The sequence below is a fragment of the Acomys minous genome (assembly GCF_964271855.1).
Source record: "Acomys minous genome assembly, chromosome: 6".
In the NCBI taxonomy this organism is placed as follows: domain Eukaryota; kingdom Metazoa; phylum Chordata; class Mammalia; order Rodentia; family Muridae; genus Acomys; species Acomys minous.
Genome location: NC_140487.1, coordinates 119,492,953 through 119,519,891, shown reverse-complemented (window position 1 = coordinate 119,519,891; position 26,939 = coordinate 119,492,953). Strand labels below are relative to the sequence as shown.

The 26,939-nt window shown below is 45.6% G+C and overlaps 1 protein-coding gene across 1 annotated transcript in view; it reads left to right on the top strand.

The window, feature by feature from the left end:
* KAZN (kazrin, periplakin interacting protein) overlaps window positions 1–26,939 on the top strand; it is a 977,721-nt gene that overhangs the window by 229,435 nt on the left and 721,347 nt on the right. The window contains exon 2 of the mRNA XM_084784912.1: window positions 3,871–4,028. Coding sequence (XP_084641038.1) covers window positions 3,871–4,028 — 158 coding nt within the window. The remainder of the gene's footprint in view (window positions 1–3,870; window positions 4,029–26,939) is intronic.

Sequence of the window (26,939 nt, the reverse complement as noted above, 5' to 3'; positions counted from 1 at the left end):
ACAGCTTTATTGACTTGAGGGTTTTATAGGGCAAATGGAGAACAAAGTGTACAACTTCCTGATCCTATGATGACAAGGAAGGGATAGGGATGGAGTGAAATGCTGTGACCTTTCTCTTTCATGACTTTATTTGTTCTGATGGGCAGTGATTAACATTAGTGACATACTGTGGTGGTTTAAGGAAGAATGGCCTCCATCGGCTTGTATGTTTGAATGCTGGGCCCACAGTTGGCGGAATTGTTTGGGAAGGATTAGGAGGTGTGGCCTGTTGGAGGAGGTGTGGCCTGTTGGAGGAGGTGTGGCCTGTTGGAGGAGGTGTGCCATTGAGGATCGTCTCTGAAGCCCATGCCATTCCCCTGAGCTCCATGTCTGCCTTGTGCTGGGGGATCAAGACTTGAATTCACTGTTAATGCTCCGGCTCCATGCCTGCTGGCCTGCTGGCCGATATGCTTCCTGCCATGATAGTCATGGAATCTAACCCCATGGAACTGTAGTTTCCAAATTAAACACTTTCTTTTATCTTGGTGATAGTGCTTTGCCATGGCAATAGGAAAGTAAGACATATGGTGATGAACTGACCCCCATGGATTAATAGTTTCTGGTGTGTTTCATGAAGTGTCATAACTATAGTTTACAGTTACCCTGTTGCTACATCATAATAGCTTCCCAAAACTGAGTTATATATATCAATATGTAGCTATACTTTCAGTTCTGTGAACAATGAGCTGGGACATGGGATGGAGGCACAGCTGAGTTCTGCTCTGCAGAGAGTGGGCTGCATCTGCGGTTACTTGCATGGGGTTGAAACCTTTCAGATGGAATATGGCTGGATTCCTCATCTCTTCTCTATGCTGTATCTTCTGTCATCAGAATGCTCTATATGTCGTTTTTTATATTTATTTTTATTATGATTTTTAAATTTTTTATTTTTTGCATATACATTTATATTATCACAACATTTATCTTTTTTTCTTTACGTGTGTTTGTATCTGTGTGGCTATATGGCACAGGTGTACGCCTACTACCTGTTGAGGCCTGAAGAGGGCATCAGCTCCCCTGGAGCTGGAGTGACAGACAATTTTGAGTAGCTAGACATGGTTTCCGGGAACTGGTTTGGGTCCTCTGAAAGATGAGAAAGTTCTCTTAACCACTGAGCTATCTCTCTAGCACTGGCAGATGGTTCTTACCTACCTATCCGGCACCTGGGATGGATAAATTGGCAAACGGGCAGATAATTGGATGGATGGGTGGGTAGGTGGGTGTGTGGATAGATGAGTGGATGATAGGTGGGTGGATGGGCACTTGAGTAGATGCCTGGGTGGGATGGGTGAGTGATAGGTCTATTGTGGCGGGGAAGACACAGCAGCGGGAGCTTGAGATGGATGGTCACGCCGCATCCGCAGTCAGGAAGCAGAGAGCAATGAACACTGCTGCTCAACTCATCTTCCCTTTTTACCTAATGTGTGACCCCGGTTCACGGAATGGGGTCACTCAGATTCAGGGTGTGTTTTCCAACCGCAAATTAACCCAGGATAGAACCTCCCTCACAGACATACCCAGAGGTCTAGAGGATTCTAGATTCCAGCACCTTGGCAATCAAGATCAGCCGCGACACATCTTACAAGGCTGTTAGCTGCCCCCAGAGTGAACATGCCCAGAGACTCCAGGCCTCTTATGAGCTGGACATAGGAATCAGAGAGAGAATGTTCTGTCACTGGGGCCAGGCCGACTCACCGGAAAGGGGAAGCACACTCTGCTTCTCAATAGAAAGAGCTGCAAAGTATATATAAAAAGAACGCACTTGTTCTAAAATTTTTAACTGTATTTATTGAGTGTATGTGGGTGTGGAAGGTGGCACATGTGAAGAACTCATTCAGTTTCTCTACGTTTTTAGGGACCACAGACCTGTGTTGTCTATTAAACACAGCTGGGTATAAAAGCGCCAGTTTTCCCAGCAGTTACAGCAAGAGGGCTGCCAGCATCTCTCATTGCCTCTGGCTGGGAGCACTGTGTCCCAAGCCCTGCTGCTCTGTGTTGCGATTTGCTAATAATTTCTTGGGCACTCACAGAAGCGTGTTCATGTGGCCCAATAGATTTGTCCAGAAAATTACGGACAGCTCTATAAGGAAATAATTTTTATTTTAAGGAAAGATAAAGGAATGAGTTCAACAATGTTTATTGAGCTCTGATATTCCATGCATTTGAGACAGAGTAGAGAACAGATAAACAATTGCCTGTGTGTGTGGGGGTGGGGTGGGGGGGTTGTGCCTCCATGCATGTGTTTGCCAAGCAAGCATGAGGACCTGAGTTCAGAGCCCCAGCACCCATGTACAAGACCATGTATGGTTACATGTGCCTGTAATTGTAGCACTGGGGAGGTGGAAACAGGGGAGACACTTGGAGCCTGATTGCCAGTTGGACTTGATGCAATGATGACCCACGTATGCTCAGTGAGAGACCATGTTCTCAAGAAAGAAAAGATAGAGAAACTTAGGACAATATCTTACATCAACCTCTGGCAACGCACTCACTCACACACATACACACACTCGCATTTGCACACAGCCACACATGCATACAACGTACACACACACACACACACACACACACACACACACACACACACACACACTCACAGACAAACATTCACACATTCATAGACTCATACACTTATCCATACACACACACACACACACACACACACACACACACACACACACACACACACACCTCTTAGCTTACTAAGTCTCTAGCGGTGAAAGAGGCAACCAGAATAATAAAGTTAAGTCTTAAACTCTCTAACATATCTGATGGTAAAATGGTGTGGGAATGACAGAGAAAAATTAGTCCTTCCATGGTACTGATTGAAAAACATGGCCACTGCCCCTTCGTAAACTTAAATTGTGAGGTCATCTGCTTAGAGAAAAAAGAGCCGTCTACATTATCATAAATGTAAATGCAGCGTAGGGCCACACCCAGGTGCCCCGTGATTTCTGGGTTAGAAATACTGACCAAAGAGCTACGTCTATGGTGAACAGCTAACTACCTTGTTATACTTCTCCAGGACAACTGGGTGGCCCATGAAGTGGGTTCCGTATCTAGTGTTTTGCTGGTGAACGTGTCCTCTAAGAACTGTATAGACTTTGAGTTAAGTAATTTAGATGGTGGTCACCAAACTGTTGAAGAAACCCAGGTTCTCGGCACTAGTTGACCCCTTAGGTGTACATCTTGCTTTTCCCTTGAACATGGTGACTCAGATTCCCCCTGAAAGTTACCAGTTGTGGAACTGAGGAGAAAACTCAGGCAGTAAAAGTGTTTGTTTTGTGAGAATGAGGACCTGGGGTTTAATCCCTGGAACCAATGTACCTCAGCTTCATTTTCTGTGGCTATAATGAAGTACCACAACTGATGGAGAAAGGGGTTGGTCCCAGCTTAGAAGCCAAGCTCCTAACCCATCATTGTGGGGGAATCAATGCAGGAGCTGTGAGCAGCTAGTCATGTCACACCCATGGTCAAGAGCAGAGAGGAATGAATGAGTGTGTTCCTCAGCTTGCTTGTCCTCTCATAGAGTTCAGGACTGCCTAGGGAATGGTTTCACCCAGTGAGATGGGTCTTCTCACATCAGTTAACGTAAGCCAAACTCTTCCCAGGTGATTGTAGGTTATATCAACCACACCAAGTTAGAGATAAAACTAAAGCTGGTTTGGATGGTATGCACTTGTAATCCCAGCACTGAGCAGTGGGAGACACTCCCTGGGATGTATGCACCACACACACACACACACACACACACACACACACAGAGAGAGAGAGAGAGAGAGAGAGAGAGAGAGGTACCATCTTTACATTTTCTTCTTTGTCTTTTCACAGCTGTACAGTCACTGCACACCCTAAATGACCAGATTTCTCATTTCATTGTCACCAAGTCTAAGGCACTGGAGGAAGACGATGACCCCTTTCTACCCACGGAGAAAGAGACCCTGAAGAACTCTATGATCCTGATGAGACACCTCTTAATGGATGCCCAGGTACAAAGCTCAGTGGTGGGAAGTCCAGGGATGGGCTAATATGTGGTCCTTGTGACACAGCTGGGTCATCTAAAAAGTTCACGCTCAACAATTGCATAGTTGAGTGACCCAGAACAATGAAAATATCACAAAAATTCACATCATGCTTTATGCAGGCTTATGATTGGGTCTCATTCATGGCTGTTGTTGGACACGGGTTGGACATGCCTTTTATGGATTTGAGACTGTCTTTGGGCTTTCCTTAAATGTTTTGTTCGGGGAATAAGCTTTACAAGGATGTTCCAGTATCAAACCAATCACCAGCCACTTGTGCCAAAAATAACCATAAGAGAAGCTCTCATACAATGAGGATTGGACTTTTTATTAGATTTTCCAGTGTTTTTTTTTAAAGCCAGAGTGGTGAACCTTAAAAATAATGTATGTATTGTCTTTGAGAAAGGAGCGCATCTCACATTCGTCTTGGGAAAGAGAAAGAATACATTCACATACAAACCTGGCAGGCATCAGAGCTGGCAAAGGTGTTGGCATGGAGCAGAGCCTGATCCAAAACTGCATTTCTGAGTAGTTGATAAATATTTAGGGGTGTCTGGCGCACTCCCTAGTAAATGGATCAGCATTTTAAAACACTAGCAATGAGTATGCTGCAGGGAGGATTTGCCTATTGCATGCTATTGTTAAGATGTTGTTTTTCAAAGTTGCTTCTCCTCATATGCTGTTTTATTGAAATATTTGAAAGTAATCTTTCTTGTCCTTCTGGCTCAGTTAATGGGTCTCTCCAGATATGTTGATGGGCAAACACCAGGTGTTTTAAGAGCCGGATGGTATTTTTCTTTGGCTAAAGCAAACCACTCTTGAATTTATTGTCATTTCTTCCTCTTGAGGATCTGCAAGTGTTTTAAGGAAATCGTCTCTGGTTTGTGGGATTCTTGTATGAGGTTTCCCTAAAGCTTTTTTTTTCCTGAAGTTTTCCTGAAGCTTTCTTTCTGCTGAACAAGTGAGGTCAGGACAGTCTGCTGTTTGCTGCCTTCTGCTCTGGCTGGGAGAGTTTTGAACTGTGGTCTCTCCACTTTTGTTTCTGCCAGGATGGACGCTTCGTGTTTTGTTTTCTTTGATCAATTTGGAAATCCGGATTGCATCTCACCAGGACCTTAGCTGGAGGGGCCTGGCTACATTCCTCACCTGTCAATGCTTGAAGGTGCCCCATGGGATCTGAGCCCCTCAGAGGTGCCCCAAATTATGCAAAGCCTTTCATTTTAACTCCTATTCCTGCAGTTCCTCTTTTTAGTAAGCAGCCTTTCAGTTTCTCCTTTCTTCCTAAGCCTGTCTGGGGGAGGAAAAAAAAAGGCTTCTAAAGCCACAACAGCCAATTTTAAGACTTGGGGAAAAAAAAAGGGAAATTTGGAGCAATTTACTGAATAAAGAAAGCAAATTGTTCCTGAAAGCGTAGCTTTGCTCAATGCCTGGACCCAATCCGATAGCTGACATTGCAGCCCAGGGAACTGTCTAAATGAATCCCCAAGGAGAGTGTGTACACTCTAGTTTGCAAAATCTCAGAGAATAAAAGCCTCTTCATTTCTTCTTCTCATGTGAATTTACTAATGCAGAGCACTGAACTTTTAAAAGCCCTTAGCACTGGAGGGAAAGCAGGCCCTATAATTGAGGAGCATGGAGGAGCCGAGTCCACAGCACAGTTGGGTAACAATGCAGTACATTTATTATTATTATGGTGGTGGGTTTATGCAGAATCTCACTAGGTATCCCAGGCTAGCCCTGAGCCCACTGCAGTCCTTGCAGGGCTACAGACCGAGCAGCACCACACCTGATGAATTCATTGTCAATAGTGTTTTTAATAATTAGAAGAAAGATGATGATAGTGCCCCAGGACAATGATGTGCTTAAGAAGCTGGGGTTACTGTTTGTCCTAGTTTGGGTTATACACATTGTGCTCGCATGAGTTACCACCTCACACCCGAGAAATATGTACCATTACTATCTGTCAATCAAAACCATCTTACATTGCTTATGATTATTTCTCGTCAAATGTTGGACTGGCATCTTGAATCCTCCTCAGACTTGGCAACCATGTTTCTTTCTTTCCTCTTTTTTTCTTCCTTTCTTTTGTTTTCCTTTAAGGAGTTAATGTATCCCACCTCACAAGGTTGTTCCTGTGCCAGAGTATTTTATTGTCTCGTTCTCTACTGTCCCTGAATTGATAAAAAACAGAATGTTCTCACTTTGATAAAGTAAAGCAGGGTTTTGTGGCTCTTTCTCTCTAATCTTACATACAGAAACCAAGGTGGATTAGGGGGCCCATGTCTCTAGGAAAATTGTCACAGGAAGTCGGTCAAGTATTGCCATGTGTTATCTGGGCACACCCTTGGGCCTCTTTCTGTTCAGAGATTTGTTAGCCAGTAATCTTTGTCTTTGAGATATATAAAGGAGGAAGTGGGTTGTACTTATTTGGTTTGAAGATATCAGCCTTGTAGCTTTTCTTCCAAACCTACTAACTTTCTGAAAGGTTTGCTGAAAGTCAAGTAGAATCATGACTTCCCAGACCCTCAGAGGATACTCTTCCAGCTTGGTGCCATCAGTGTTATATGATGCCAAGGAAACTGAAACTTTGTGATTGACTGGGGTAATGAGGGGCTTTATTTTTTAAAGATTTGTAATTATGTGTATGTATGTATGTATGTATGTATGTATGTATGCATGTATGTATGTATGTGCACATGAGTGCACTGCCTGCAGAGGCCATAAGGGGGCATCAGATCCTCTGAAACTGGAATTACAGGTTGTTGTAAGCCTCATGAGATAGATACTGGGGATTGAATTTGGGTCCTCTACAGAGAGCAACAAATATTCTTAACCACTGAGCATCTTTCTAGCTCTAAACTGTGCTTTTGAGTTTTGTAGCAGACATCCACAAATACAGTCTTTTTAGTGAGACTCTGTATCGAACACCTAATTTTTTTGATGAATTTTACGTTTTTTTTCCCATCTATGTTTAAGCATTGCTTCCTACCTTACTCCAGAAGACAAGCAAATGTACTTATTTATTATTCTAGGCTCAATAGTGGATGATCAAAAGAATGTTAATGTAGCCTGCATGCACATCCTTCTGTAGGCTCTGTATTTTATGATATCAGCAGATCAGTCTGTAGGTTTCCGTTTTTTGTGGGACAAAAGATCCTGGGAGAATAAACCCCATGCCCTGGTGTGGTAGGTTTCCTAAGTCTCTTAGTTCAGTACACACAGGGTGCTTAGTAGTAGCCAATCATAATGAGATTCCCTCACTTAAGCCACACACTGAATGAAGCCAGGAAAAAGAAACAAAAGTCTTGCAGAGAACCCAGAGGCTGCTCGGGAGAACGCGCGCGCTTACAAGGCATAATCGATTCAAGTCACATCTGTCTCTGAGGCAATAAATCCTGCTTAGGAGAATGTCAAAGGCAAACGCACTGCTGTGCTATGAAATTTCACCTCTGAGGATTATGAAACAGTACGCACAGAGAAGACACATCCCCCCCCCCCAGCAGAGTCGGGGGGGGGCGGTGTCAGAGCTGATTGGCAGGCTTGACAATCTGCCCTAGAGACTGCAGCATCACTTGGGAGTGTAGGGCTAGGGACAGGGTATCCCAAGAGGCCCCAGTGATGCACTCATTCTGTAACTGTTTCTTTGCATGGTGGTGGTGGGCCCCTGAAAGATGCAAAGAGCAGAAGAGCCTCAATTTGCGTCGTCCATCCGTACTGCAACTTCAGTCTGCAGGTCCCCCCCCTCTTCCCCGCCCCCCCCCCAGTTCAATGAAGTGCCCTATTGAGATGGCATTTGAAACCTGATCTGGTAGTTTTCATTCCTGAGAGCTCCCTCTAAACCCGAAATGCCAGCTCAGCCTTGTAAGTGATTAGATTCATAACAGCAAAAAAGGCAATTCTTTCTGGGAGAGATTAATTCCTCACCCCCCCCCTCCCTCCCGCACTGTGTGACTCTGCATGCTAAGAGGGGTCGATTACAGCAAATTAAATCTCCAAACACGGCAGCTCTGCCCCCTCCCATTAAAGGCTTTTTGGGTCATTGTTTATTAAAGGAGAAGTCATGCTTGGGGAAACAGGAAGGTGGCTGGGTTCAACGTGAGGTCTTACTGTTGGAGACAGGTTTTTGAGCGCATGTGGATGACTCCTTCTGCTGGTCATGGGGTGGAGACCGGCTGAGGGAAGGTCAGGGTTCCATTGGCCAAGGAGATGCTCTCCCTGCTCCAAATTTGGGGGACTCGCTGTAAGAGAGGATGCACCATAAGACACTCCCCTTCCTGTAGGTCCATGTTCTGCAACTGAGCAAGTCAACCTTTCAAAATAAAAGCGAGCCACGTGCCTGGCACCTGTAAGCGAGTCTGTGCTGCAGCTGTGTTGTTACTTTTCTGTTTCTGTGATAAAAAAATAACCTGAAAAGAGCCACTTAAGGGAGAAAGGGCTTAGCTTGGCTCAGGGTTCCGGAGGGCTACAGTCGTCCATCACAGTGGGGGCAGGCATGGTAGCAGGGGCATGAGGTCAGCTGGTCACATTGCATCTATAGTACAGATGCAGTTGGAAAGAGGCTTTTAAAAAGTTTATTTAATTAATTTATTCAGATTACATTTAAATTGTTATTCTATCCCTTGTGTCCTCCCTTTCCTCCCTCCCTCCCGCTTTCATCCTATTCCCCTCCCCTATGTCTGTGACCAAGGAGGACCTCTTCCCCCACTATATGGTCATAGGCTATCAAGTCTCATCTTGGTAGCCCGCTTATTCTTTCTCTGAGTGCCACCAGGCCTCCCCACCACAGGGAAGTGGTCAAATATGGGGCACCAGAGTTCATGTCCAAGTCAGTCCCCGCTCTCCACTCAACTGTGGAGAATGTCCTGTCCATTGGCTAGATCTGAGTAGGCGTTCGATGTTTACTGCAAGTATTGTCCTTGGTTGGTGCAATAGTTTGAAGAGGACTCCTGGGCCCATATCTGCCTGTCATGATGCTCTTCTTGTAGGTTTCTAGGACCCTCTGGATCCTTTTATTTCCCAATTCAAACATACTTCTCTCACCTAGAGTGCCAATAGGATGTCCTCACAACTATCCCAATCTCCTGGTAAGTGAAGACTTTCATGGGACACGCCTCTTGGGCTAGTGCCCAATTATGAATATATACCATGTGAGTCTTTCTGCTTCTGGGTTAACTCACTCAGTATGATCAGCTTGTCCCCTGAGACCCACTTCCTTCGGTGAGGCTCCACCCCCTAAAAGTTTCACAACCTTCCCAAACAGCACCACCAGCTGGGGACCAAGTGACACATGAGCTTGTGATGGGCATTTCACTTAACACCACAGTAAAAGTCAGACGCCTGGGGGGGAAAACACAGTAAAAAAATATGTGTGTTCCTTGGGTTATACTTTTCCCTTTTATTTTCCTTTACCCTCTCTATTCTGCCTTTCCGCCTCATTCTCATCCCTCTCCCTTGCTTGTTTCTCTCTTCTTCTCTTCTGTCTTCCTTTCTGCTGTCTGTGCTGAAGCATGGGCCAAAGCTTGTGCGCCCCTTTCCAGGCAGTGAGAGCTCAGCAATGGGCAGTGGGGTGGTGAACAGGAGGCCTGGTGGAGGGGAAGCAGGTTGGGGTTCCTGCCAGGATTGAGATGGATTATGGTTTGGGGAGAGGGCTTATCTTTTCTTCTCTTCCTTTGAGAGAAGGCATAGCAAACTCCCATGGAGGGCTAGCCTCTCTGGATGGCTCTGGCAGACCCTGGCTGAGTTTAAAAGAATAAATCGGCTACGGTAGAGCTGTCTGTAGACTGCCTTCAGATGGAGAAGGATGGGTTTGGACCAGGGTCTCTATCAGCTCTTGGCAGTGGACAGGGAGGTTAGCCTACCAGCTACCAGCTGCCATCCCCCTGCAGTGAGGAAACGCTGGGAGGCAGGCCTTCCATGTAGGTCACAGAGGCAACCTTCAATCTGACTCCTGTTTCCAGCACTTTCCATGCCTGCAGGTGTTATTTTATGTCGCTGCTACCATTAGACAGCATCACAGTTATTACTAACGCATTTATCTGGGGCTGATAAAATTGTTTCGTCGATTTTAAGAGGCAAGACAGTACTGAAGCTAAACCGTATGCTCTCAGACCTCGATGAGGTTTCGGGCTTCAAAAATACAACTTTCCAAACTCTCTAAGCGGAATATAATAAAAGGCACCCCAAACATCTCAGGCTCTTCAAGACACCGATTTTTATAATAGCAAACAGTGACTTCCCAGGTAATGGTCTGTTCCAACATTACCCTGTCAAAGGTGTCCAACTTTGTGAAGACCACACAACGTTAACATCGACAAAGTCCACAGTACGCAACTGTCCCTAAAACATTGCCAGGTTCATTTATGATTCTGGCTATCTTTAGGTCATGTGTGGTCTGGGCCATGGGTTGAACACATCCACGTGAATGATCTCAATTAAGAAGGGGGGGGGGGATTGCCTTCTGGAGGACTTTTGATATATTTTAAGGTGGGCCTGACTTGTGGTCAAGCTTTAATGATCAACTTAGCCCAACCTGGAAGAGAGTCTCAGGGAGAAAATATATAGAATTGAGAGACCTGTAGGCTCATCTGCCGGGACTTGTTTAAATTTAGTTAACCAATATAGGAAGACCCAGTCCACACAGGGCAGTACCATTCCCTAGGCACGGGTTTCCTGAATTGTATGACAGTGGCGCGATCAGAGCCAGAGACATGGTTGAGTGGTTAAGAGGGCTACAGCCCTCTCAGAGGACCTGAGCTCAGCTTCTAGTACCTGCATTGGGCAGCTCACAACCACCTTTGACTCTAGCTCCAGGGGACCTTATGCCCTTTTATGACCTCTGTAAATACAAAATGTATGTGGCAAGTAACCAAACAATTGCATAAACATAATGCACATAAAAAAAAAATAAGCCTTTAAAAAAAGAGTAGCGAAATTGAGGTGGGCAGAAGCAGGCGAACTGGCATGCATTTATTTCTCTTTGTTCTTGACTGTTAGATACGATGTGACTAAGTTCCTTTTGCCATGACTGTATCTTAGACTGGTACCTGGAAAGGTGGGATAAAGTAAACCCTGCCAATTGCCTGCCCTTCCCCTTTCAGGGCATGTTACCATAGCAACAGAAAATGGGTCAGCGGTCATCGGAATTTTTTTTTTGTTTAAAACAAAGTGTGTGTGTGTGTGTGTGTGTGTGTGGGTGGGTGGGTGGGTGTGGGTGAGAGAGAGAGAGAGAGAGAGAGAGAGAGAGAGAGAGAGAGAGAGAGAGAGAGAATATAGAATCTCTTGGAGTTGGAGTTACAGTGGTAGTGAGATGCCAGGCAATGGATTGTAGGAACTGAACTCCAGTCCCCTGGAAGAGCTAGCACAGCCCTATTACTGGCATCTTAAGGGACGAGACCAAGGGTGTTCCTAGACTCACCACAACGCATAGAACAGCCCCCAGCAAATAATCATTCACTCATGGATGTCTATAGAATCAAGGTTGGACTGGAAAGCCCTGTTTTAGACCCAAAGTTTACATTTTAATGGTTTATGGAAACCTCCCAGTTGCAAAATCCCTTTTTCCTGAAGCCTACTATTGATCATATATGTTCCTCACATGTCTAGTATTGGCTCACTCCTTTTCTTTGTTTCACTGAACATTTCCAATGTCCCAGGCACTGTGCTGGACTGTGAAGGAAGCACAAAGAAAGGAAAGAAATGGTCCTTGCTCTTCAAGACTCCATGTGAAATCAAAGAGTTAATAACATGTTTCCAAACCGTCTTAAAGATGTGCTAGGATCTGAGCTAGACACAAACAGGGCTTTCCTGTTTGTCACATTTGAACTGTGATCTGAGGAGTGTGTGTACGTTTGTGTTTTTGTGTGTCTTTGTGTTTATGGGTATATATGTGTGTTCATATATGTTTGTATTTATGTGTGTTTGTGTGATTATGTGTCTTTGTGTCTGTATGTGTGTGTACATGTGTGTTTGTGTATATTTGTTTATAATCATGCTTCTGTGTTTATGGATCTGTCCGTGTGTATTTGCACGTGCTTATGAGTGTGTTTGTGGGTTTATATGTGTGTTTGTATATATTTGTGTTTGTGAAAGTGTTTGTGTTTGTGTTTATGTGCATTTGTTGTTTATGTGCTTGCATTTGTGAGAGAAAGAGAACTTTTCTCATGCTTTATTGCATGTATTTGTATTTTAATTTAGTTGTCTCTTTAGCATTACCCCATGAGGTAACTGAAAATAGATCCCCAGAGATGGCACAAAAGATACATATAAATTACTTATTCTAGGAATTAGCATTTAATTTAAAGACTATAAAATTTATGACTGGCCTCTCAGGAACAGGAGAGCCTTTGATTCTTTGCTTGCTGGTGTCCATAGGGGACGCGGGCAAGGTTGCATGGGCAAGCAGACACAAGAAGGGGGCTGGGGAAAGGTATCTGTACCCTGGGGCAGTTGGTTTGGACTGGGGACGTGCAGTCCATTAGTGGCTGGATGGAACCTGGCCAGCAGGCAGCGCTTCACAATGCACCTGTTAGGAACGGTGCAGTTCCATGCTGGGCAAGGCATTGCCTCCTTGGCATGGTGCCCTCTAGGAATGTAAGCGAATGATAGCAGTAGTAAGATGTAATTAGGGAGGTGAATTCATTGCCAGCACCTTTTCCACCACAATGGAATTCAGTATCAAGATTTTAAAAGTATAGTTATTTGGGATTATTTTCATAAGTGGCCCCTGTCCATTAGTCAGAAAATAGAGAGTTGACTAAATGCCATGTAGTTAGAACCCTAAAATAAGTTACACTCATAACAGCACTTATCTGACTGGTTGGTTCTTTGTTTGTTGTGTGAGGATATTTGTGTAAGCCAGAGGACAACTCGTGAGCATCAGTTCTCTCCTTCCATTTGAGGGACCTGGCGCTCAAACTCAGGTCATCAGGTTTAGTGGCAAGTGCCTTTACCCACGGAGCCATCCTGCCAGCCCCGGAATATTAAATCTTTCTTAGTTCAATGTGTTTGAATGCTTTGCTTCCATCTATGTCTGTGCACCCTCTGCATGCCTGGTGCCTGAGGAGGCCCGAAGAAGGTGCTGGATCTCCTGGAATTGGAGTTACAGGTGATTATGAGCCACCGTGTGGGAGCTGGGAACTGGACCTGGGTCCTCTACAAGGGTAACCAGTGCTCTCAACAGCGGAGCCATCTCTCCAGCCTCTAGAACAGCAATTAAACAGGGTTTGTTTGTTTGTTTGTTTGTTTTAGATTTATTTATTTTTATTTTATATGCATGGGTTATTTTTCCCCTGGATGTACGTCTATGTACCGTGCCTACAGGGTCTGTGGAAGTCAGAAGCGGCCATCAGATCCCCACAGAACTGGAGTTAGAGATGGGTGTGGGCTACTGTGTAAGTGCTGGGAGTAGAACCCAGGCTCTTGGTAGATAATGGAGCCATCCTGCCACATTCCTTCACTCTCCTGTCTCAGAGCAAAGTACACCCGGAGGCAGTTTAAAAGTGCGGTTGTCACTTGGCTACCGCGAACACTCTCTTCTCTCCGGTATTGGAAACAAAGGCACTCCTTTGTGTCCTCCAGAATCCAAGGCACTTGCTTTAAAAAATGGATGCTCTTTTTAAATATAAATTTCTTTTGAGAATTTCAGACACGGTTCATTCCCACCCCTTCCTCTTTCCTCTCTAATTCCTCTTACGGTTCCCCAGATCCCTCTCAAATTCATGAGCTCTTCTTCAGTTATTATGGCTACACACACACACACACACACACACACACACACACACACGCACACAAACAAACACACAAACATACACATACACACAAACACACACACACATACACACACACACACACACATACACACACACACACATCCTGCTGAATCCATTTAGTGTTTCTCCTATGAATATGTATTTCTGGCTGGCCACTTGGGATTAGATAAACTACCAGGGGCCTCATCCCTAGGGAAGAATGACTCTCTCTCTTTCAGTAGCCATTGATTGCGTGTAATTCTTCATTTCTGGCTGAGACCTTGTGAGACTTCTCACATTCATGTTAGCATGCCGGCTGGCATTGTCATTGTTCAGGTCTTGTTTGGGCAATAATATGGTTGTGATTTCATGAGTACTGGTTACCTGTCATATGCAGAAGATGCTGTCTCTCAGCATACGTCACTTGGGTCTTACAACCTTCCTACCCTTTTTCCTGCGATGTTTGCTTTCATCCCATTGGCTAAAATGAGGCACACTCACAAATCCGGAGGCTGTGGGGGCAGACACCACTGAAGGAGGTGAACAGAGGGACACGGATGACTAACCCACCTTATAACCAAAGAATGTCTTGAGACAACTGCTGTGGCTGAGGTGTGCCTTTTCACCCAAGGTTCCTGTACGGCAGTGGTTCTCAACCTCCCTAATGCTGTGACCCTCTAGTGCGGTTCCTTATGTTGTGGTGAGCCCCCCCAACCATAAAATTACTTCATTGCTACTTCCCAACTGTCATTTTGCTACTGTTATGAATCCTAATGTAAGTATCTAAGATGCAGGATATCTGGTAGGCGACCCCTGAAGGAATCACGGCCCACAGGTTGAGAACCACTGATATACAGCCAGCTTGGTCCTGCAGTGTGGAACATTGAGGTGGAGCCTTCAGACCTGGGGCCTTGTGGGAAATCACTGAAGCTTCTGCCTTCAGATGGGCTTGTTAGTCCCCCCGCGCCCCACCCCACACACACACCAGCAGACATTTGATATGAAAGATCACGCCTCCCCAGTTCCTCTGGCTTACTGCCTCATCTTGTTGCTCTCTCCTTTTGCCATGTGTCTCTTTCACGCTACACAGTTCTGAGCTCTCTACCTGTCATCCAACTCCAAGTATTTTGTTATAGTCACGGTAGCAGATTAATACTTTGAATCTGTTGGAAATGGGGATTTGAAACGTACTAATTAGTAAGGTAGGTCCGCACGTGTGCGCGCACACACACACACACACCACATTCCCCTCACAAAAGTCTGTTCAAGTTGGTTTATTTAGAGGAAGTGAAGTGTGTTATTTTGTCCCATATATATGCCCAGAGGACAGAATGTGTTTGAACAGCTGGACAGTATATTTCAAGAGGACTCTATGTTAAGCTTGGACAGGTTGATGTCCAGCGAGGGTGAGAAGCCTGGGCTCATGATAAACCTGGAAGTCTAAAAAGTCATTAAAGGGCTGTTAATCCCGCTGGTAGGTAGAGCCAGGTGCGTGGCTAATTTGTTTGACAAATACTTCCTGAGCGTCTATCAATTACTGAAAGCCACGGCAGTAAACATTTCAGAGAGATACAAAAAAATTAATGCAGCAGAGGGGTGATTGCATGCCTGATCAGCTGAGCTTTTCACCTCCATCATCTCAATAACACACAGAGGAGGCACATGATAGCCTTCCCATTTTATGGATGAGGAAATTGAGGCCCAGAGGAAATACCTATAATTCACACATCTGGCCACAAGCTATGCTGGTTCAGTTGCAAGAGTGGCCAGAGGTTTTTGTTTTGTTTTGTTTTGGTTTGGTTTTTGGTTTTTCGAGACAGGGTCTCTCTGTGTTAGCCTTGGCTGTCCTGGACTCGCTTTGTAGACTAGGCTGACCTCGAACTCACAGTGATCCACCTGCCTCTGCCTCCAGAGTCCTGGGATTAAAGGAGTGTGCCACCAGGCCTGACTGGCCACAGGTTTTGTTTTGTTTTTGTTTTTAGAGTTTCCATGGTAGGTGACTTTGAAGCCCTTTTCACTAGATAGAGTGTGTTTCCCCATCTCAGCAATCTTAAGCTGACCCAAACAATGTTCGGATCAGAGCATAGACAGCAAAATGTCTGTGTGCTTCTGCCTTCTTGGAGCCCCACTCTGCTGTGAGAACAAGTGTGTTCTCATGGGGAGGCTTCCCTTGCGGGCAGAAAGGAGTCATCCCCACTGTGTCTCTCCTAGATTTGCAGAAGGGACAGTGCCTACAGAAGCCCAGATAATCAGCCCAGCTCAGCCCAGACTGGCAGCACCTCCAATTCTGTAGATGTGTGAGAAATGACAAATGGTATTTGTTTTAGGTCACTGTCTCACAACTTTTTACTGCACAGTAAAGGCTACAGCGAGGCTGGGAATGGCCCAGTTAGTGGAAGGCCTTCCTTCTGTCTAAGCGCGAAGACCTGAGTTCTGTAACCAGACTCCACACAAACAGCTGGACGTGATGGGGCACTTCTGACTCTAAGGCTGAGAAAGACAGGCAGGAGGGTCCCTGAGGCTCATTGGCCAGCAGCCTACACTGCTTGGCGAGGTCCTAGCCAATCAGAAACTGTCAAAAAATGTCAGGTGGATGGTACTTTGAGAAACAACATCCAAGGTTATTCCCTCCTCTCCTCTCCTCTTCTCTCTCTCTCTCTCTCTCTCTCTCTCTCTCTCTCTCTCTCTCTCACACACACACACACACACACTCACACCACATACCACACATACACACACATACACTCACATGCATTCACACAGACAGACATACACACACACACACACATACACACACCACACCACACAGACAGACAGACATACACACACACACACACACACACACACACACACACACAAACACACAACACACCCCACATACATATACTACAAACATCCCCACATTAAAAAATAAGTTTAAAAGGGAAGAATATGGATATAGGGCTAAGTATATGTACAGGGAAAGACACAGTGGGAGACTGTCATCTCAAGAGAGGGGACCAAAATGATGCAGCTATAAGCCTAGGAATTCATGGGGCTGCTAGAGCTGAGAGAGAGGCCAGAAAAAGCTCATCTGGGGACCTCGCATGGTTCCATTGTGGCCACCATCTTAATTCAGGCGTTCTTAAGAGACTCTAAGTTGCCACCATTGCACTAATGACTCATTTTGTGGTACTTTGGCATAGTGGCCACAAGGAAGCAATGTGCTCTGCAGAAGGCTGCAAACCAAACAGGAAGGAGATCTACTCATTCCACCATGTTCAGTGGTAGTGAGTTTCTCTTTTCTTACTTTGGTGGAATTAAGATGATTGTAATTGAAGGCCAATATGTTTGTTCTCCAAAGGGTTATTAGCCTTGAATGCTGAGCCCTGAGGCCTATAGTCCACCAGGGTAAGATAAGGGTCTTATAAAAACCCCAGGAATGGTGTAGTGAGTGAGCAGAAGCCTGGGTTCTGTCCTATTTGCTGGTTGTGATATTACTACTTTTAATACTTCTCTATCTGTCTGTCTGTCTATCTATCTATCTATCTATCTATCTACTAACTATCTAGTATGACTGCTTTGTCGGAATGTATGAATGTATACCACCTGTGTCCAATATCCATGGGAACCAGAAGAGGGTGTCAGAACCTTGAGAGCTGGGATTTATAGGTGGTGTGGGGTACTCTGTGGCTGGGAACCAAACCCAGATCCCCTACAAGAACAGCAAGCGCTCCCAACCACTAAGCCACCTTCCTAGCCTCTCACTGCTCTTTACAAGGCTGATGCCAATGTCACACATCCTCTGTTGGCTTTCCTGTCCCATGGGAAGCCATCACCTGGCTTTCGGTTTTCTCTTCATTCGTCACTGCATCCACTATCATCCGTCTATCTCTGGAGCAAAGGGAAGCCAGCCCTTCCTCATCTGGGAAGGCATCCAGATGCATCTCATTAGGATGGAGGAGCACTTGACATTTCAGATCATCATTAGGGTGTCTTAATCTCTGGCAGTTGAACTCAGGCACTCCAGCGGGCCCGCAGGGCAGGCAGGCAAGCAAGCAGAAATGGAGCGAGGCTCACTGGCAGATGTTGCCCTCTCACAGAGTAGTTCTGCTACCCCAGCAGGGACATGTAGACCCTCTCCCAGGACCCAGCCTTTGGCTCAGAGTGACAAATCTTCTAACCATCTTCCAATATCATCTTTTGCTTCCAGGAGCAGTTGTGGAGCGTGTCGCATCCTCACATTCACACACACACACAAACACACACACACACATACATGCCTCTATAGCCAGCTTCTCTCTGATTGGCCCAGTGTCCTCAGTGTAGCATATTCAGCCATCCTTGGCCTTTATGTGTAGTGTTCTGTGTCGCCAGGCCCAACCTTGTCCCCCAGCCAGTATTTGGGAAGGCTGTCCACAAATTACCATATTTGAGTCTTAAAGGGACAGTGCTTTTCCTGAGAGCCCTGCCTGCTCAGGATGTGGGGCTATCTCTAAGTTCTGCAGAGCAAAAGGAAGAGTAACCAGGGGGAGAGAAACATGAGGGGATGAGGAGAGCGACATGCCTCAGTCAGAGCAGCCAGGGAAAACTGCAGAGGATCAATTGATGCTTCCCAGAGGACGAATCTGACATCAGTGCAGTAGTGACATCTGCCCAGAATGAAGAGTTGGGATTAACGAACCTCAGTTGTGGAGTGGCTGCTTGTTCAGCCTGCCATAGGGCAGCCCTGGTCTTCCCAGCCTGGTCCTTCCAGATTTTTGGAATATTTGATTTAGGTCATATTCCAAGGAGGACCTGTTAAGCTCTTGCTCAGTTGGCTCTCCTGGGCCAGTGGAATCAGACTTCTGGGGAAGACCCAGTAAATTCTTGTAGAAAAAGTTATGGGATCTGGAGACATGGCTCAGTGAATAGGAACACTTTCTGCTCTCGGAAAGAACCTGAGTTTGGGTCCCACACCCACATCTGGTAGCTCCCACTAATATGACACCTTCTTCTGACCTCTGCAGATACCTATGTGCACATGGGCATATATACACAGAGACACACATACACAAACATACAAACATAAAATAGGCTTCAACAAGAAACATTTTCTATTCTAGAAGAAAACTTCTGTTTTATAGGTTTTAATGAAACTCTTATAGGTACATTCTAACTTGATTTTTTTAAAAAAATCACTTTAGTGTTTCTAACACATTGACGAGGCCGCTTCCTAGTCATCAGTATTGGCAGGTTTATTCTTCCTGGGAAGTCACTGTATCAGCTGCCTATTCAGCATTTCTCTCTGGCCTTCTTGGGAACCTCAACTGCTCAGTGTGTTCCTATTTGGTTGACGTCCGCTCAGATGAAGGAAGCCCTGGGACAGGAGAGTAAGGAGACAGGTGGGCGTGGTGGGGCTGGACAGCACCAACAAAACCAAAGCGCTATATGTCAGAAGTTACGAACACTCAAATGACTTGCAAGAAAGACACCATCAGACATCTGAGAACCACTAACAGAACGAGAAGAAATGATAGAATTAGCGGCTCAAATCCTTATATTCAAGAACACAGTTACTAGAGAGTGTACAACAGGACTTTAAATAAGTGTAATTAATATCTCCGGAGAGATGAGAAAAAAAAACACACCCAGGAAATCAGGAGAGAGCCCTTCCATTTATCCAGTCATTAACCCCAGCATTACTTTCTGAGTGTCCATTAAGTGCTAGAAATAAAGTCTGGATAGAAAAGAAAAAAGTGACCAGTGACACAAGTCAGTTTGTAATAGTTTGTAATAGTTTGAGTTGTGTGCTGTGAGGAGAAAGGAGGTAGAATGAGAGGCTTAAGGGTACAGAGACTAAGGCGAGGATGTCTGCCACACAGAGCATCAGAAAGGGCCTCAAGGAAACAAAGAGGTGGATAAGTCAAGAGGAGATTAATAGGAGGGAATGTTCTAGACAGGGAGACAGCAGGGACCAGGGCCCCTGAGTCAGGAGGTGTCTTAGCACTGCACTGCTGTGAAGAGATCCATGACCAAGGGACCAAGGGAGCTCACAGAAGAAAAGCATTTAATTGGGGGCTTGTTCACAGTTTCAGAGAGCCTGTCCATTATCATCATGGCCGGGGGTATGGAGAAATATAGGCAGACATGGTGCTGGAGAAGGAGCTGAGAGCTTTACATCCTGATCCACAGGCAGCATGGAGAGAGAGAGAGAGAGAGAGAGAGAGAGAGAGAGAGAGAGAGAGAGAGAGAGAGAGAGAAGAAGAAGAAGAAGAAGAAGAAGAAGAAGAAGAAAAGAAGAAGACATAGAGAGAGACAAAGACACAGAGACAGACTCCATGCCTGCCGAAGGCTTTTGAAACCTCAAAGACCACGCCCAGTGACACACCTCCTCCCACAAGACCACATCTTCTAGTCCTTTCTCAATCAGTTCAACCAATTGGAGGCCAAGAATTCAAACGTACCAGCCTGTGGGAAGCCATTCTCATTAAAACCACACAGGAGGAAAAGTCAAGCTTCAAATATAAGGAGGAGACACTGTGGTTGTCCTAGATAACCAAGGAACACACAAAAAGAGTGAAAATGGGACAGATCACTGAAGGCTTTGAAGGAAGGATTCTGACTTTCCTCAGAGCTAAAGAAGAAGAAGCATGTGGGAGATTTTATGTGAAGGAAGGATGTAATGATTAAACATTCCACAAGGAAAGTTTTGGACTGTTATGGAATCAGTTGTCCAAGGTGAAAGGGGGAAAAAAAAAGAGGAGAAGAGTGAGGTGGCCTGGGAGAGAAATAATGAGGCTCCATTACTCTTGAAGCTGCTGAGAAACAGGCACCCTCTGGGGATCTTTCTAGAGACTTCCAACAAAGGACCAAGACATAGTGAATAGCAAGCAGGAGGAAGAAGTCAAGGGACGGCCAGAGAGCTCGGCCTTGAGGAGTGGGAGAAGAATACGTAAAGAGAGGCGAGGAGGTAGGAGAAGGGGATGCTCAGCCAGGGTCTAGGAGTTGCTCACCATGCCATGCAGGAATTGTGTGAGCAGACATGGGCAGTGGCAAGCCTGGGGCCCAGGACAAGAGCTGGTCTATCATGCACGGCTGTGAGACTGTGTGGGATTTCCTAGGGAGCTTGTGTAATCGAGGAAAGAAGACTCCCGCAAAGTGGACCCCCTTGATGCAATTCCAGAGGCTTGGGGGGTCTGGGTGGGGATTCCAACGAGAAGAGCAAGGAAAGGGTTCCATCTATATTTCCAATGTCATTCATCTTGTGACACTCTCCATTCCGTGCCCTGACATCTGTGGTAACAGTCCCGCCTGCAGGAAGAGCCAGTTGGAGGGTGGGGTAGAGGAAGCAGTGAGGGCAGGGACGAGTGAGGAGGAAATGCTGGCCCTGGGACCCCAAAAGGCGTATGTCCAGTTCCTGACTCACATCTGTCAGCTATGCGCCCATGGCCAGGTGATTTGATATCTCTGAACATTCAACTCGTCCCCTGTAAAATGGCCACTGAGATACCCATACGGAGGGGCCCTTGGGAGATGACGAATTGCTTGGCCTATTACAGGACTCAGTAAGTGGTCTCACAATAGTAGCCACCTGACCAACACTGAAAAGTGTCACCCAGCTGTGAAGGAGAGCGACCTATGACCTATGACCAAAAGGCAGTTAGCGCGAGCTAGAACCCTGTAAAAGGGTAGCTGATGAGGCTGACAGGTGGTTTTCAGCTAATTTGCCTTCATTTTAATCCATCTTACTGTTACCAGAAATGAAACACTTCCATTCGTGAGTGTGTTTGTATTCATGAGCATGTGTGTGTGTGTGTGTGTGTGTGTGTGTGTGTGTGTGTGTGTGTGTGTTTGTGTGTGTACACAGAAGCCATAGGACAACCCCAAGTGTTTTCTCATCTTTCTTTTTTGAGATAAATCTTTCCAGTGTCTGGAACTCACTAATTAGGCTTGGCTGGCTGGCCACTGAGTTTCAGAGAATTTGCCTCTCTCCCCAGCACCAGAATTATGTGTGTACCCAGGTTTTCCCCACTGTTCTGGGGATGGGCTGCAGGTCCTCATCTTCCACAGTAAACACTTTATGCACTGTGCTATCTCCTAGCCCTACTATTGTTTTTTTTAAATATAATTTGAAAACTCATCTGTTGCTCATCACTATGAGAAATTGAGCAGCAAATGAAAAACCAATACTATGTGATCAGATAAATGAAGACCAGCCCGTCCTTAGAGTGGACTATTCTAGAACCATTAAACATAATTATGTAGATCTATATTTATTAACATGGCTGTGTTAAGCTGGCAAGTGAAAACAGGGCCGGGAAGACAGTACCCAAAAAGAGGAACAGAAATGGTCTCTCAATGGTTACACTGTAGGCCTTATCTTTTTTTTAGTTTTTTGTGAATTTGTACAGCAAGCCTGACTCCTTTCATAACCACTACGGGAAAGCTCTTCTCAATATAGAAAAATTGGGGAAATTTTAATTCAGATTTAAGAGAAAAATACCACTCATATTTATTTTTTATAGTACTATTGTTGACTTTCTGAGAGGTTCGAGATTTTTAGGATGAGCCTGGTGCCATAAGAATGTCCTCCCCACAGAGAAGGGACTCCAGCAATGTCTACCCTTACCCCATAAGTTTCCATTGACCCAAAGTTTGAGCCCACCCAAAGCACCAAAGTTTATTCTGAGAATCAGTGAGATTTGGGAGCTTACAGAGTACTGGTAAGGGCTATAGGCATACCATACCATAGCCACATGGGAAGTCGGTACACAGGATGGAGGATGGATCCCCACGGCTCTGGAGATGTTGCCCCTTCCACTAGCACTCACGTCTTCTCTAGTCAATGAGGGCTTGGGTAACTAAGGCAGGGCTGGATACAAATAGCTGGGGGGAAATGATTAATCCTCTGGAGAGGGTTCGATGACCCCTCCCCCCCTTTCTCCCCTTCCTCCTCAGAATGTCAGCAGGTGACATTCCCGCTCTGATGAGCTCTTCAAGCATGCTCAGATAGTCTAATGCAGATGATGGTTGTTTGGCTCGGAAAACGCTATGTGTAACTCCTGGCTTATCTGTATGTGTTGTCACCGTCCCTGCAGTGCCTGTACAACATATGTATAAATTCAAGAAACCCGCTTTGCGTAGTGTGATTCAAGCTTCATGAGGTGTGTGCACATATGTGTGTTTGGATACATGTATTACATCTTACCTTTATTCAGTATATTGAGAATTTTTGCTTTGTTTTATATGTTTGGGTGTTTTGCCAGCGTGTATGCGGGCATACAGTACCTGCAGAGACCAGAAGAGGGTGTCAGATACTCTGGAATTGGAATCACAAATAATTATAAGCTGCCCTGTCGGTGCTGGGAATTGAACCTGGTTCCTCTGGAAAAGCGCCCAGTGCTCTTAACTGATGAGCCATTTCTCCAGGCCTCCAGGCTCCAGTGTATTGTTCTACTGGTTAATTTTTTCAGGGCTCTCCAAGGCTACATCCTGTTTAGTTAACCATCTCTCAGTCTCATCCTTCCAGCCCACCTGTGCTGGAGCCAGTGTCTATAAGTGGCTAGATTTTGTTTCTTTGTTACAGCGAGACAGTTTTGAAAGAGAAAGAACTCAGCTGGCCCCATAGAGGATGGTAATGCTCCTGGTGGTACCATTAAGTGTTTGCTTTGGTGTCCCTGTGTCCTTCTATGCTCACACTTGTCTGCTGCCCAGCCTCCCCTGACCAGCTTATCTTTCCTTAGTGATGAGTGTTAGATTCCATCGTACGTGATGGGTCAAGGCAGTCTTTAGGGAGCTGGTTTTGCATTTCGGCTGATAATCTGTTCTCAGTTCCCAGATGCCTATGGCATGCACATCTTCTTGGCTACTATTTTTTTTTCCTTTGTTTTTAGCTGTCTTAGTTACTTTTCTACTGCTGCGGCAAAGCACTATGGTCAAGGCAACTTAGAAAAGAAAACACTTAATTTAGAGACTTAATTATTTCAGAGGATAAGAGTCCATGACTATCATGTCCCAGCCCACAAGCACAAGGCAGAGAGAGAAAGAGAGAGAGAGAGAGAGAGAGAGAGAGAGAGAGAGAGAGAGAGAGAGAGAGAGAGAGAGAGACAGAGACAGAGACAGAGAGACAGACAGAGACAGAGACAGAGACAGAGACAGAGAGAGGAGAGACTTGGAATGAGGTGACATTTTTACTTCAAAGCTCGCTCCTAGTAACATACTTCCAACCAGGGACCAAGCATTCAAATGTGTGAGGCCATGGGGCTGTTCTCACTCAAGCCACCACTTTTGCTAAACTAGGAGGTGGGTATCTTTTCTATTTACCTCTGTCTTTTTTCTTCCTTTCTCCAGTTTGTCTGCCATCTCCTGCCTTCTTTTCCTTCCTTCTTTACTCCCTGTTCCTACCCTACCATGTGGTAATTTATCCATTGAAATAATCAGAATTCTGCAGTAAAGTGCTCACATAGATGGCCGTCCTAATTCAGGGGCCACAGAAAGCCTTTAACTCTGAGAAGATGGCCAATTGGCACAGATGCCCTCATTACTTATGTCAGAGTCCAGGCACTGTTGCACAGGTCAGACCCACTCCCTTCAGCCTGACTTGGTTTGGAAAGCACCCTAACTAGGGTGTTCACATACAAAGGCTCATCCCGAATTTCTCCCATAGTCGAAGCCTTTTGCCACCAGCTGGCTTTCTCTGAGAAGCCCAGGGACAACACTGCCTTTGTCCCCTGGTCTCTTACTAGACTTAGTGGTTTACTTTCACAAACATGATTCTGCTGGTTGCGTTAATTTTATTTAGATAAAGATATCCTTATTTGGCTCGGGCTGGCTTGTACTCACTAACTAGCCCAGGCTGCCTTGAACTTGGAATCCCCCTGCCTCAGCTTTCCCGGTGATAGGGTTGCAAGTGTGCACCACTATGCTGATCTCTGTTCTAGCCACTTTGATTGGTCAAAGACTCTTAGCCCAGTGGGGGTAAATAATAACACTATTCCTATGTTAAGGCTGGAAAATAGGGAGAGAGGGGTCCAAGATAAACTCAACATAAGAATCAGAGTCCCAGAGGTAGGATGAACACCACCACACCATGGACGCAAGCACCCCTGTGTTTAGCCTGTTTACCATGCCTGTGAGCTGCAGCTACAAGGAGGGACCCCATGCACACCACTGCCATAGTCAAGTCTAGACTGATCCCTGGCCCCATGGACTCTCCCTTGTGTTTCTAAGGAAGACATTCTGTTACTTGCGTGATGTTATCTGTCTGCCCCACCTCCTGTGGGCAGTCCATGGTGAGTAAGTAGGCGTATGCAGAAGGCAGCTTCTCCCTGGTGGATAGGAGTTCTCAGATATCCCAGATACAGAGTGCCCAGGAGGCATGGGTAAGTACTATCTCAGGCCCAGTACAGCTATTTACACTCCAGGCAACTTTCTGAAGAGGGCTTTCACCTCTGGGCCAGTACTTGGGGCTGTAGATAGCCAGGGATGCCACTTTCCTAGCCAGCAGCCCCAAGAGTGGCCTGAAAGAGGTAGTTTATCTGAAGGGCAAGTCGTATATAGTACTCAGTTCCAGAACTTTGCACAGATGCCCACCTGAAACTTGTCATAATCATGTAATGATTAAAAAAAAAACCCAGGATCATGAAAGGAATCTATTTTATTAAATTAGGTATTTTGCACATGTCAGTAATGAGAAAATCATGTTTCGTTATCTGAAATGTAAGATAGGTAGCAGTTGGTATGCAAGGGCACATTGTAAGGTTTGTTCAAAACAAAGTAGCTGGTAAAAACAAAATCAGTTCTAGAGCTGGTGTGATGACTCAGTAGGCAAAGATGCTTGCTGCCAAGCCTAAGTACCCGAGTTCAAGTCCCAGGACCCACATGATGGAAGGAGAAAACTGGTTCCAGGACTTTGTCCTCTGACTGTCCTATGCACACTGTGGCACACAAACCCACCCCACAGACACACTAAACAAGTAAGTGGATCAATGTAAAAATGATTTCTATGTTGTGCACAAGGAACGGGCTTCTTGGGTGAATACAGGGCAGGCGAGTTTGCATAGAGTAGGTGGTCAGTAAATACTCCCTGAGAAGGGGCTAACAGCATCAGAGATGAATGAGGTAGAACTCTTAGGCCAGATTCACATCTGTAGACTTAATGAAAGAATAATGGACTGAGAGTCCCCAAGCCTTTAGGAAAGATGGCCTTTGGCAGAACCCAAACACTGTCCTATAATCCAATAACCCTAGCTCTGATTCAATATGAGGCAGAGTAATTTTTTAAAAAGCCATAACGCCAGTTCAGCAGTAACGCAGCTCGAAGCCGGGGATGGATTCCCCATTAGGATGACATGGTGAGGAAAGCAAAGAATCTTTTGGTCCAATCAATTTATTTTAGTGTCCCAAATGTCCACAGCAACAGGAGCAAATGTGATCACAGCTGCCATGGTGGCCGGCGCTCCTGTCACATGGAGAAACGGATGGCCTTTCCTTACTCACCAATGTTCACTACCTCCACAGCAGAGGCTCCATCCATCTTCTCCAGAGAGAGAGAGAGAGGGCAGAGCCACACTTGGGCTGCAAATTTAGCCTGTAATGGGAAACCAGAGAAAGAAGTGTCATCTGTTGCTCCCCCAGGCTGTGGGGGTTGAAGCCGGGGCATGATTGGGCAAGCGATGGAACCAGACAGAGACTGGCACGCAGCAAAGCAGAGGGAAACGCCGCCTGAAACGGCATGAAGGTCCTTATGTGCCTCCCTTTGGTTCGCTCTTTATTTCCCAAGTCATCACCAGAAACCACTTCTGCGCATATCTGTTGCTCTTACAAACAAGTGTCACAGATCTGAGGGACACATGGAGGATGGGACATGCCATGGTACCTTTGTAAATCTCATCCTCCAGAAAAGAGATCAAGAGATGGTGATGTGGTTAGCCTAGGTGACCCTCCCGTCATCACAGGAGAGCAGTCTGATCACGTGGCTCTCGGGCTAATGTCTTTCGTGTAGCAGATAAAAACCTAGATGAAATAAAACATAATTTTTAAAAACTGGGTTAGGTTGTGTACTTTTCTTTCCCTTAAGACACAGATCTGCTATATTCTGTGCACACTTTCCTTTTCTGGGATGTATCCTATTCCTGTAAGTGACAAGGATTGATATCATATGTGATCGGAT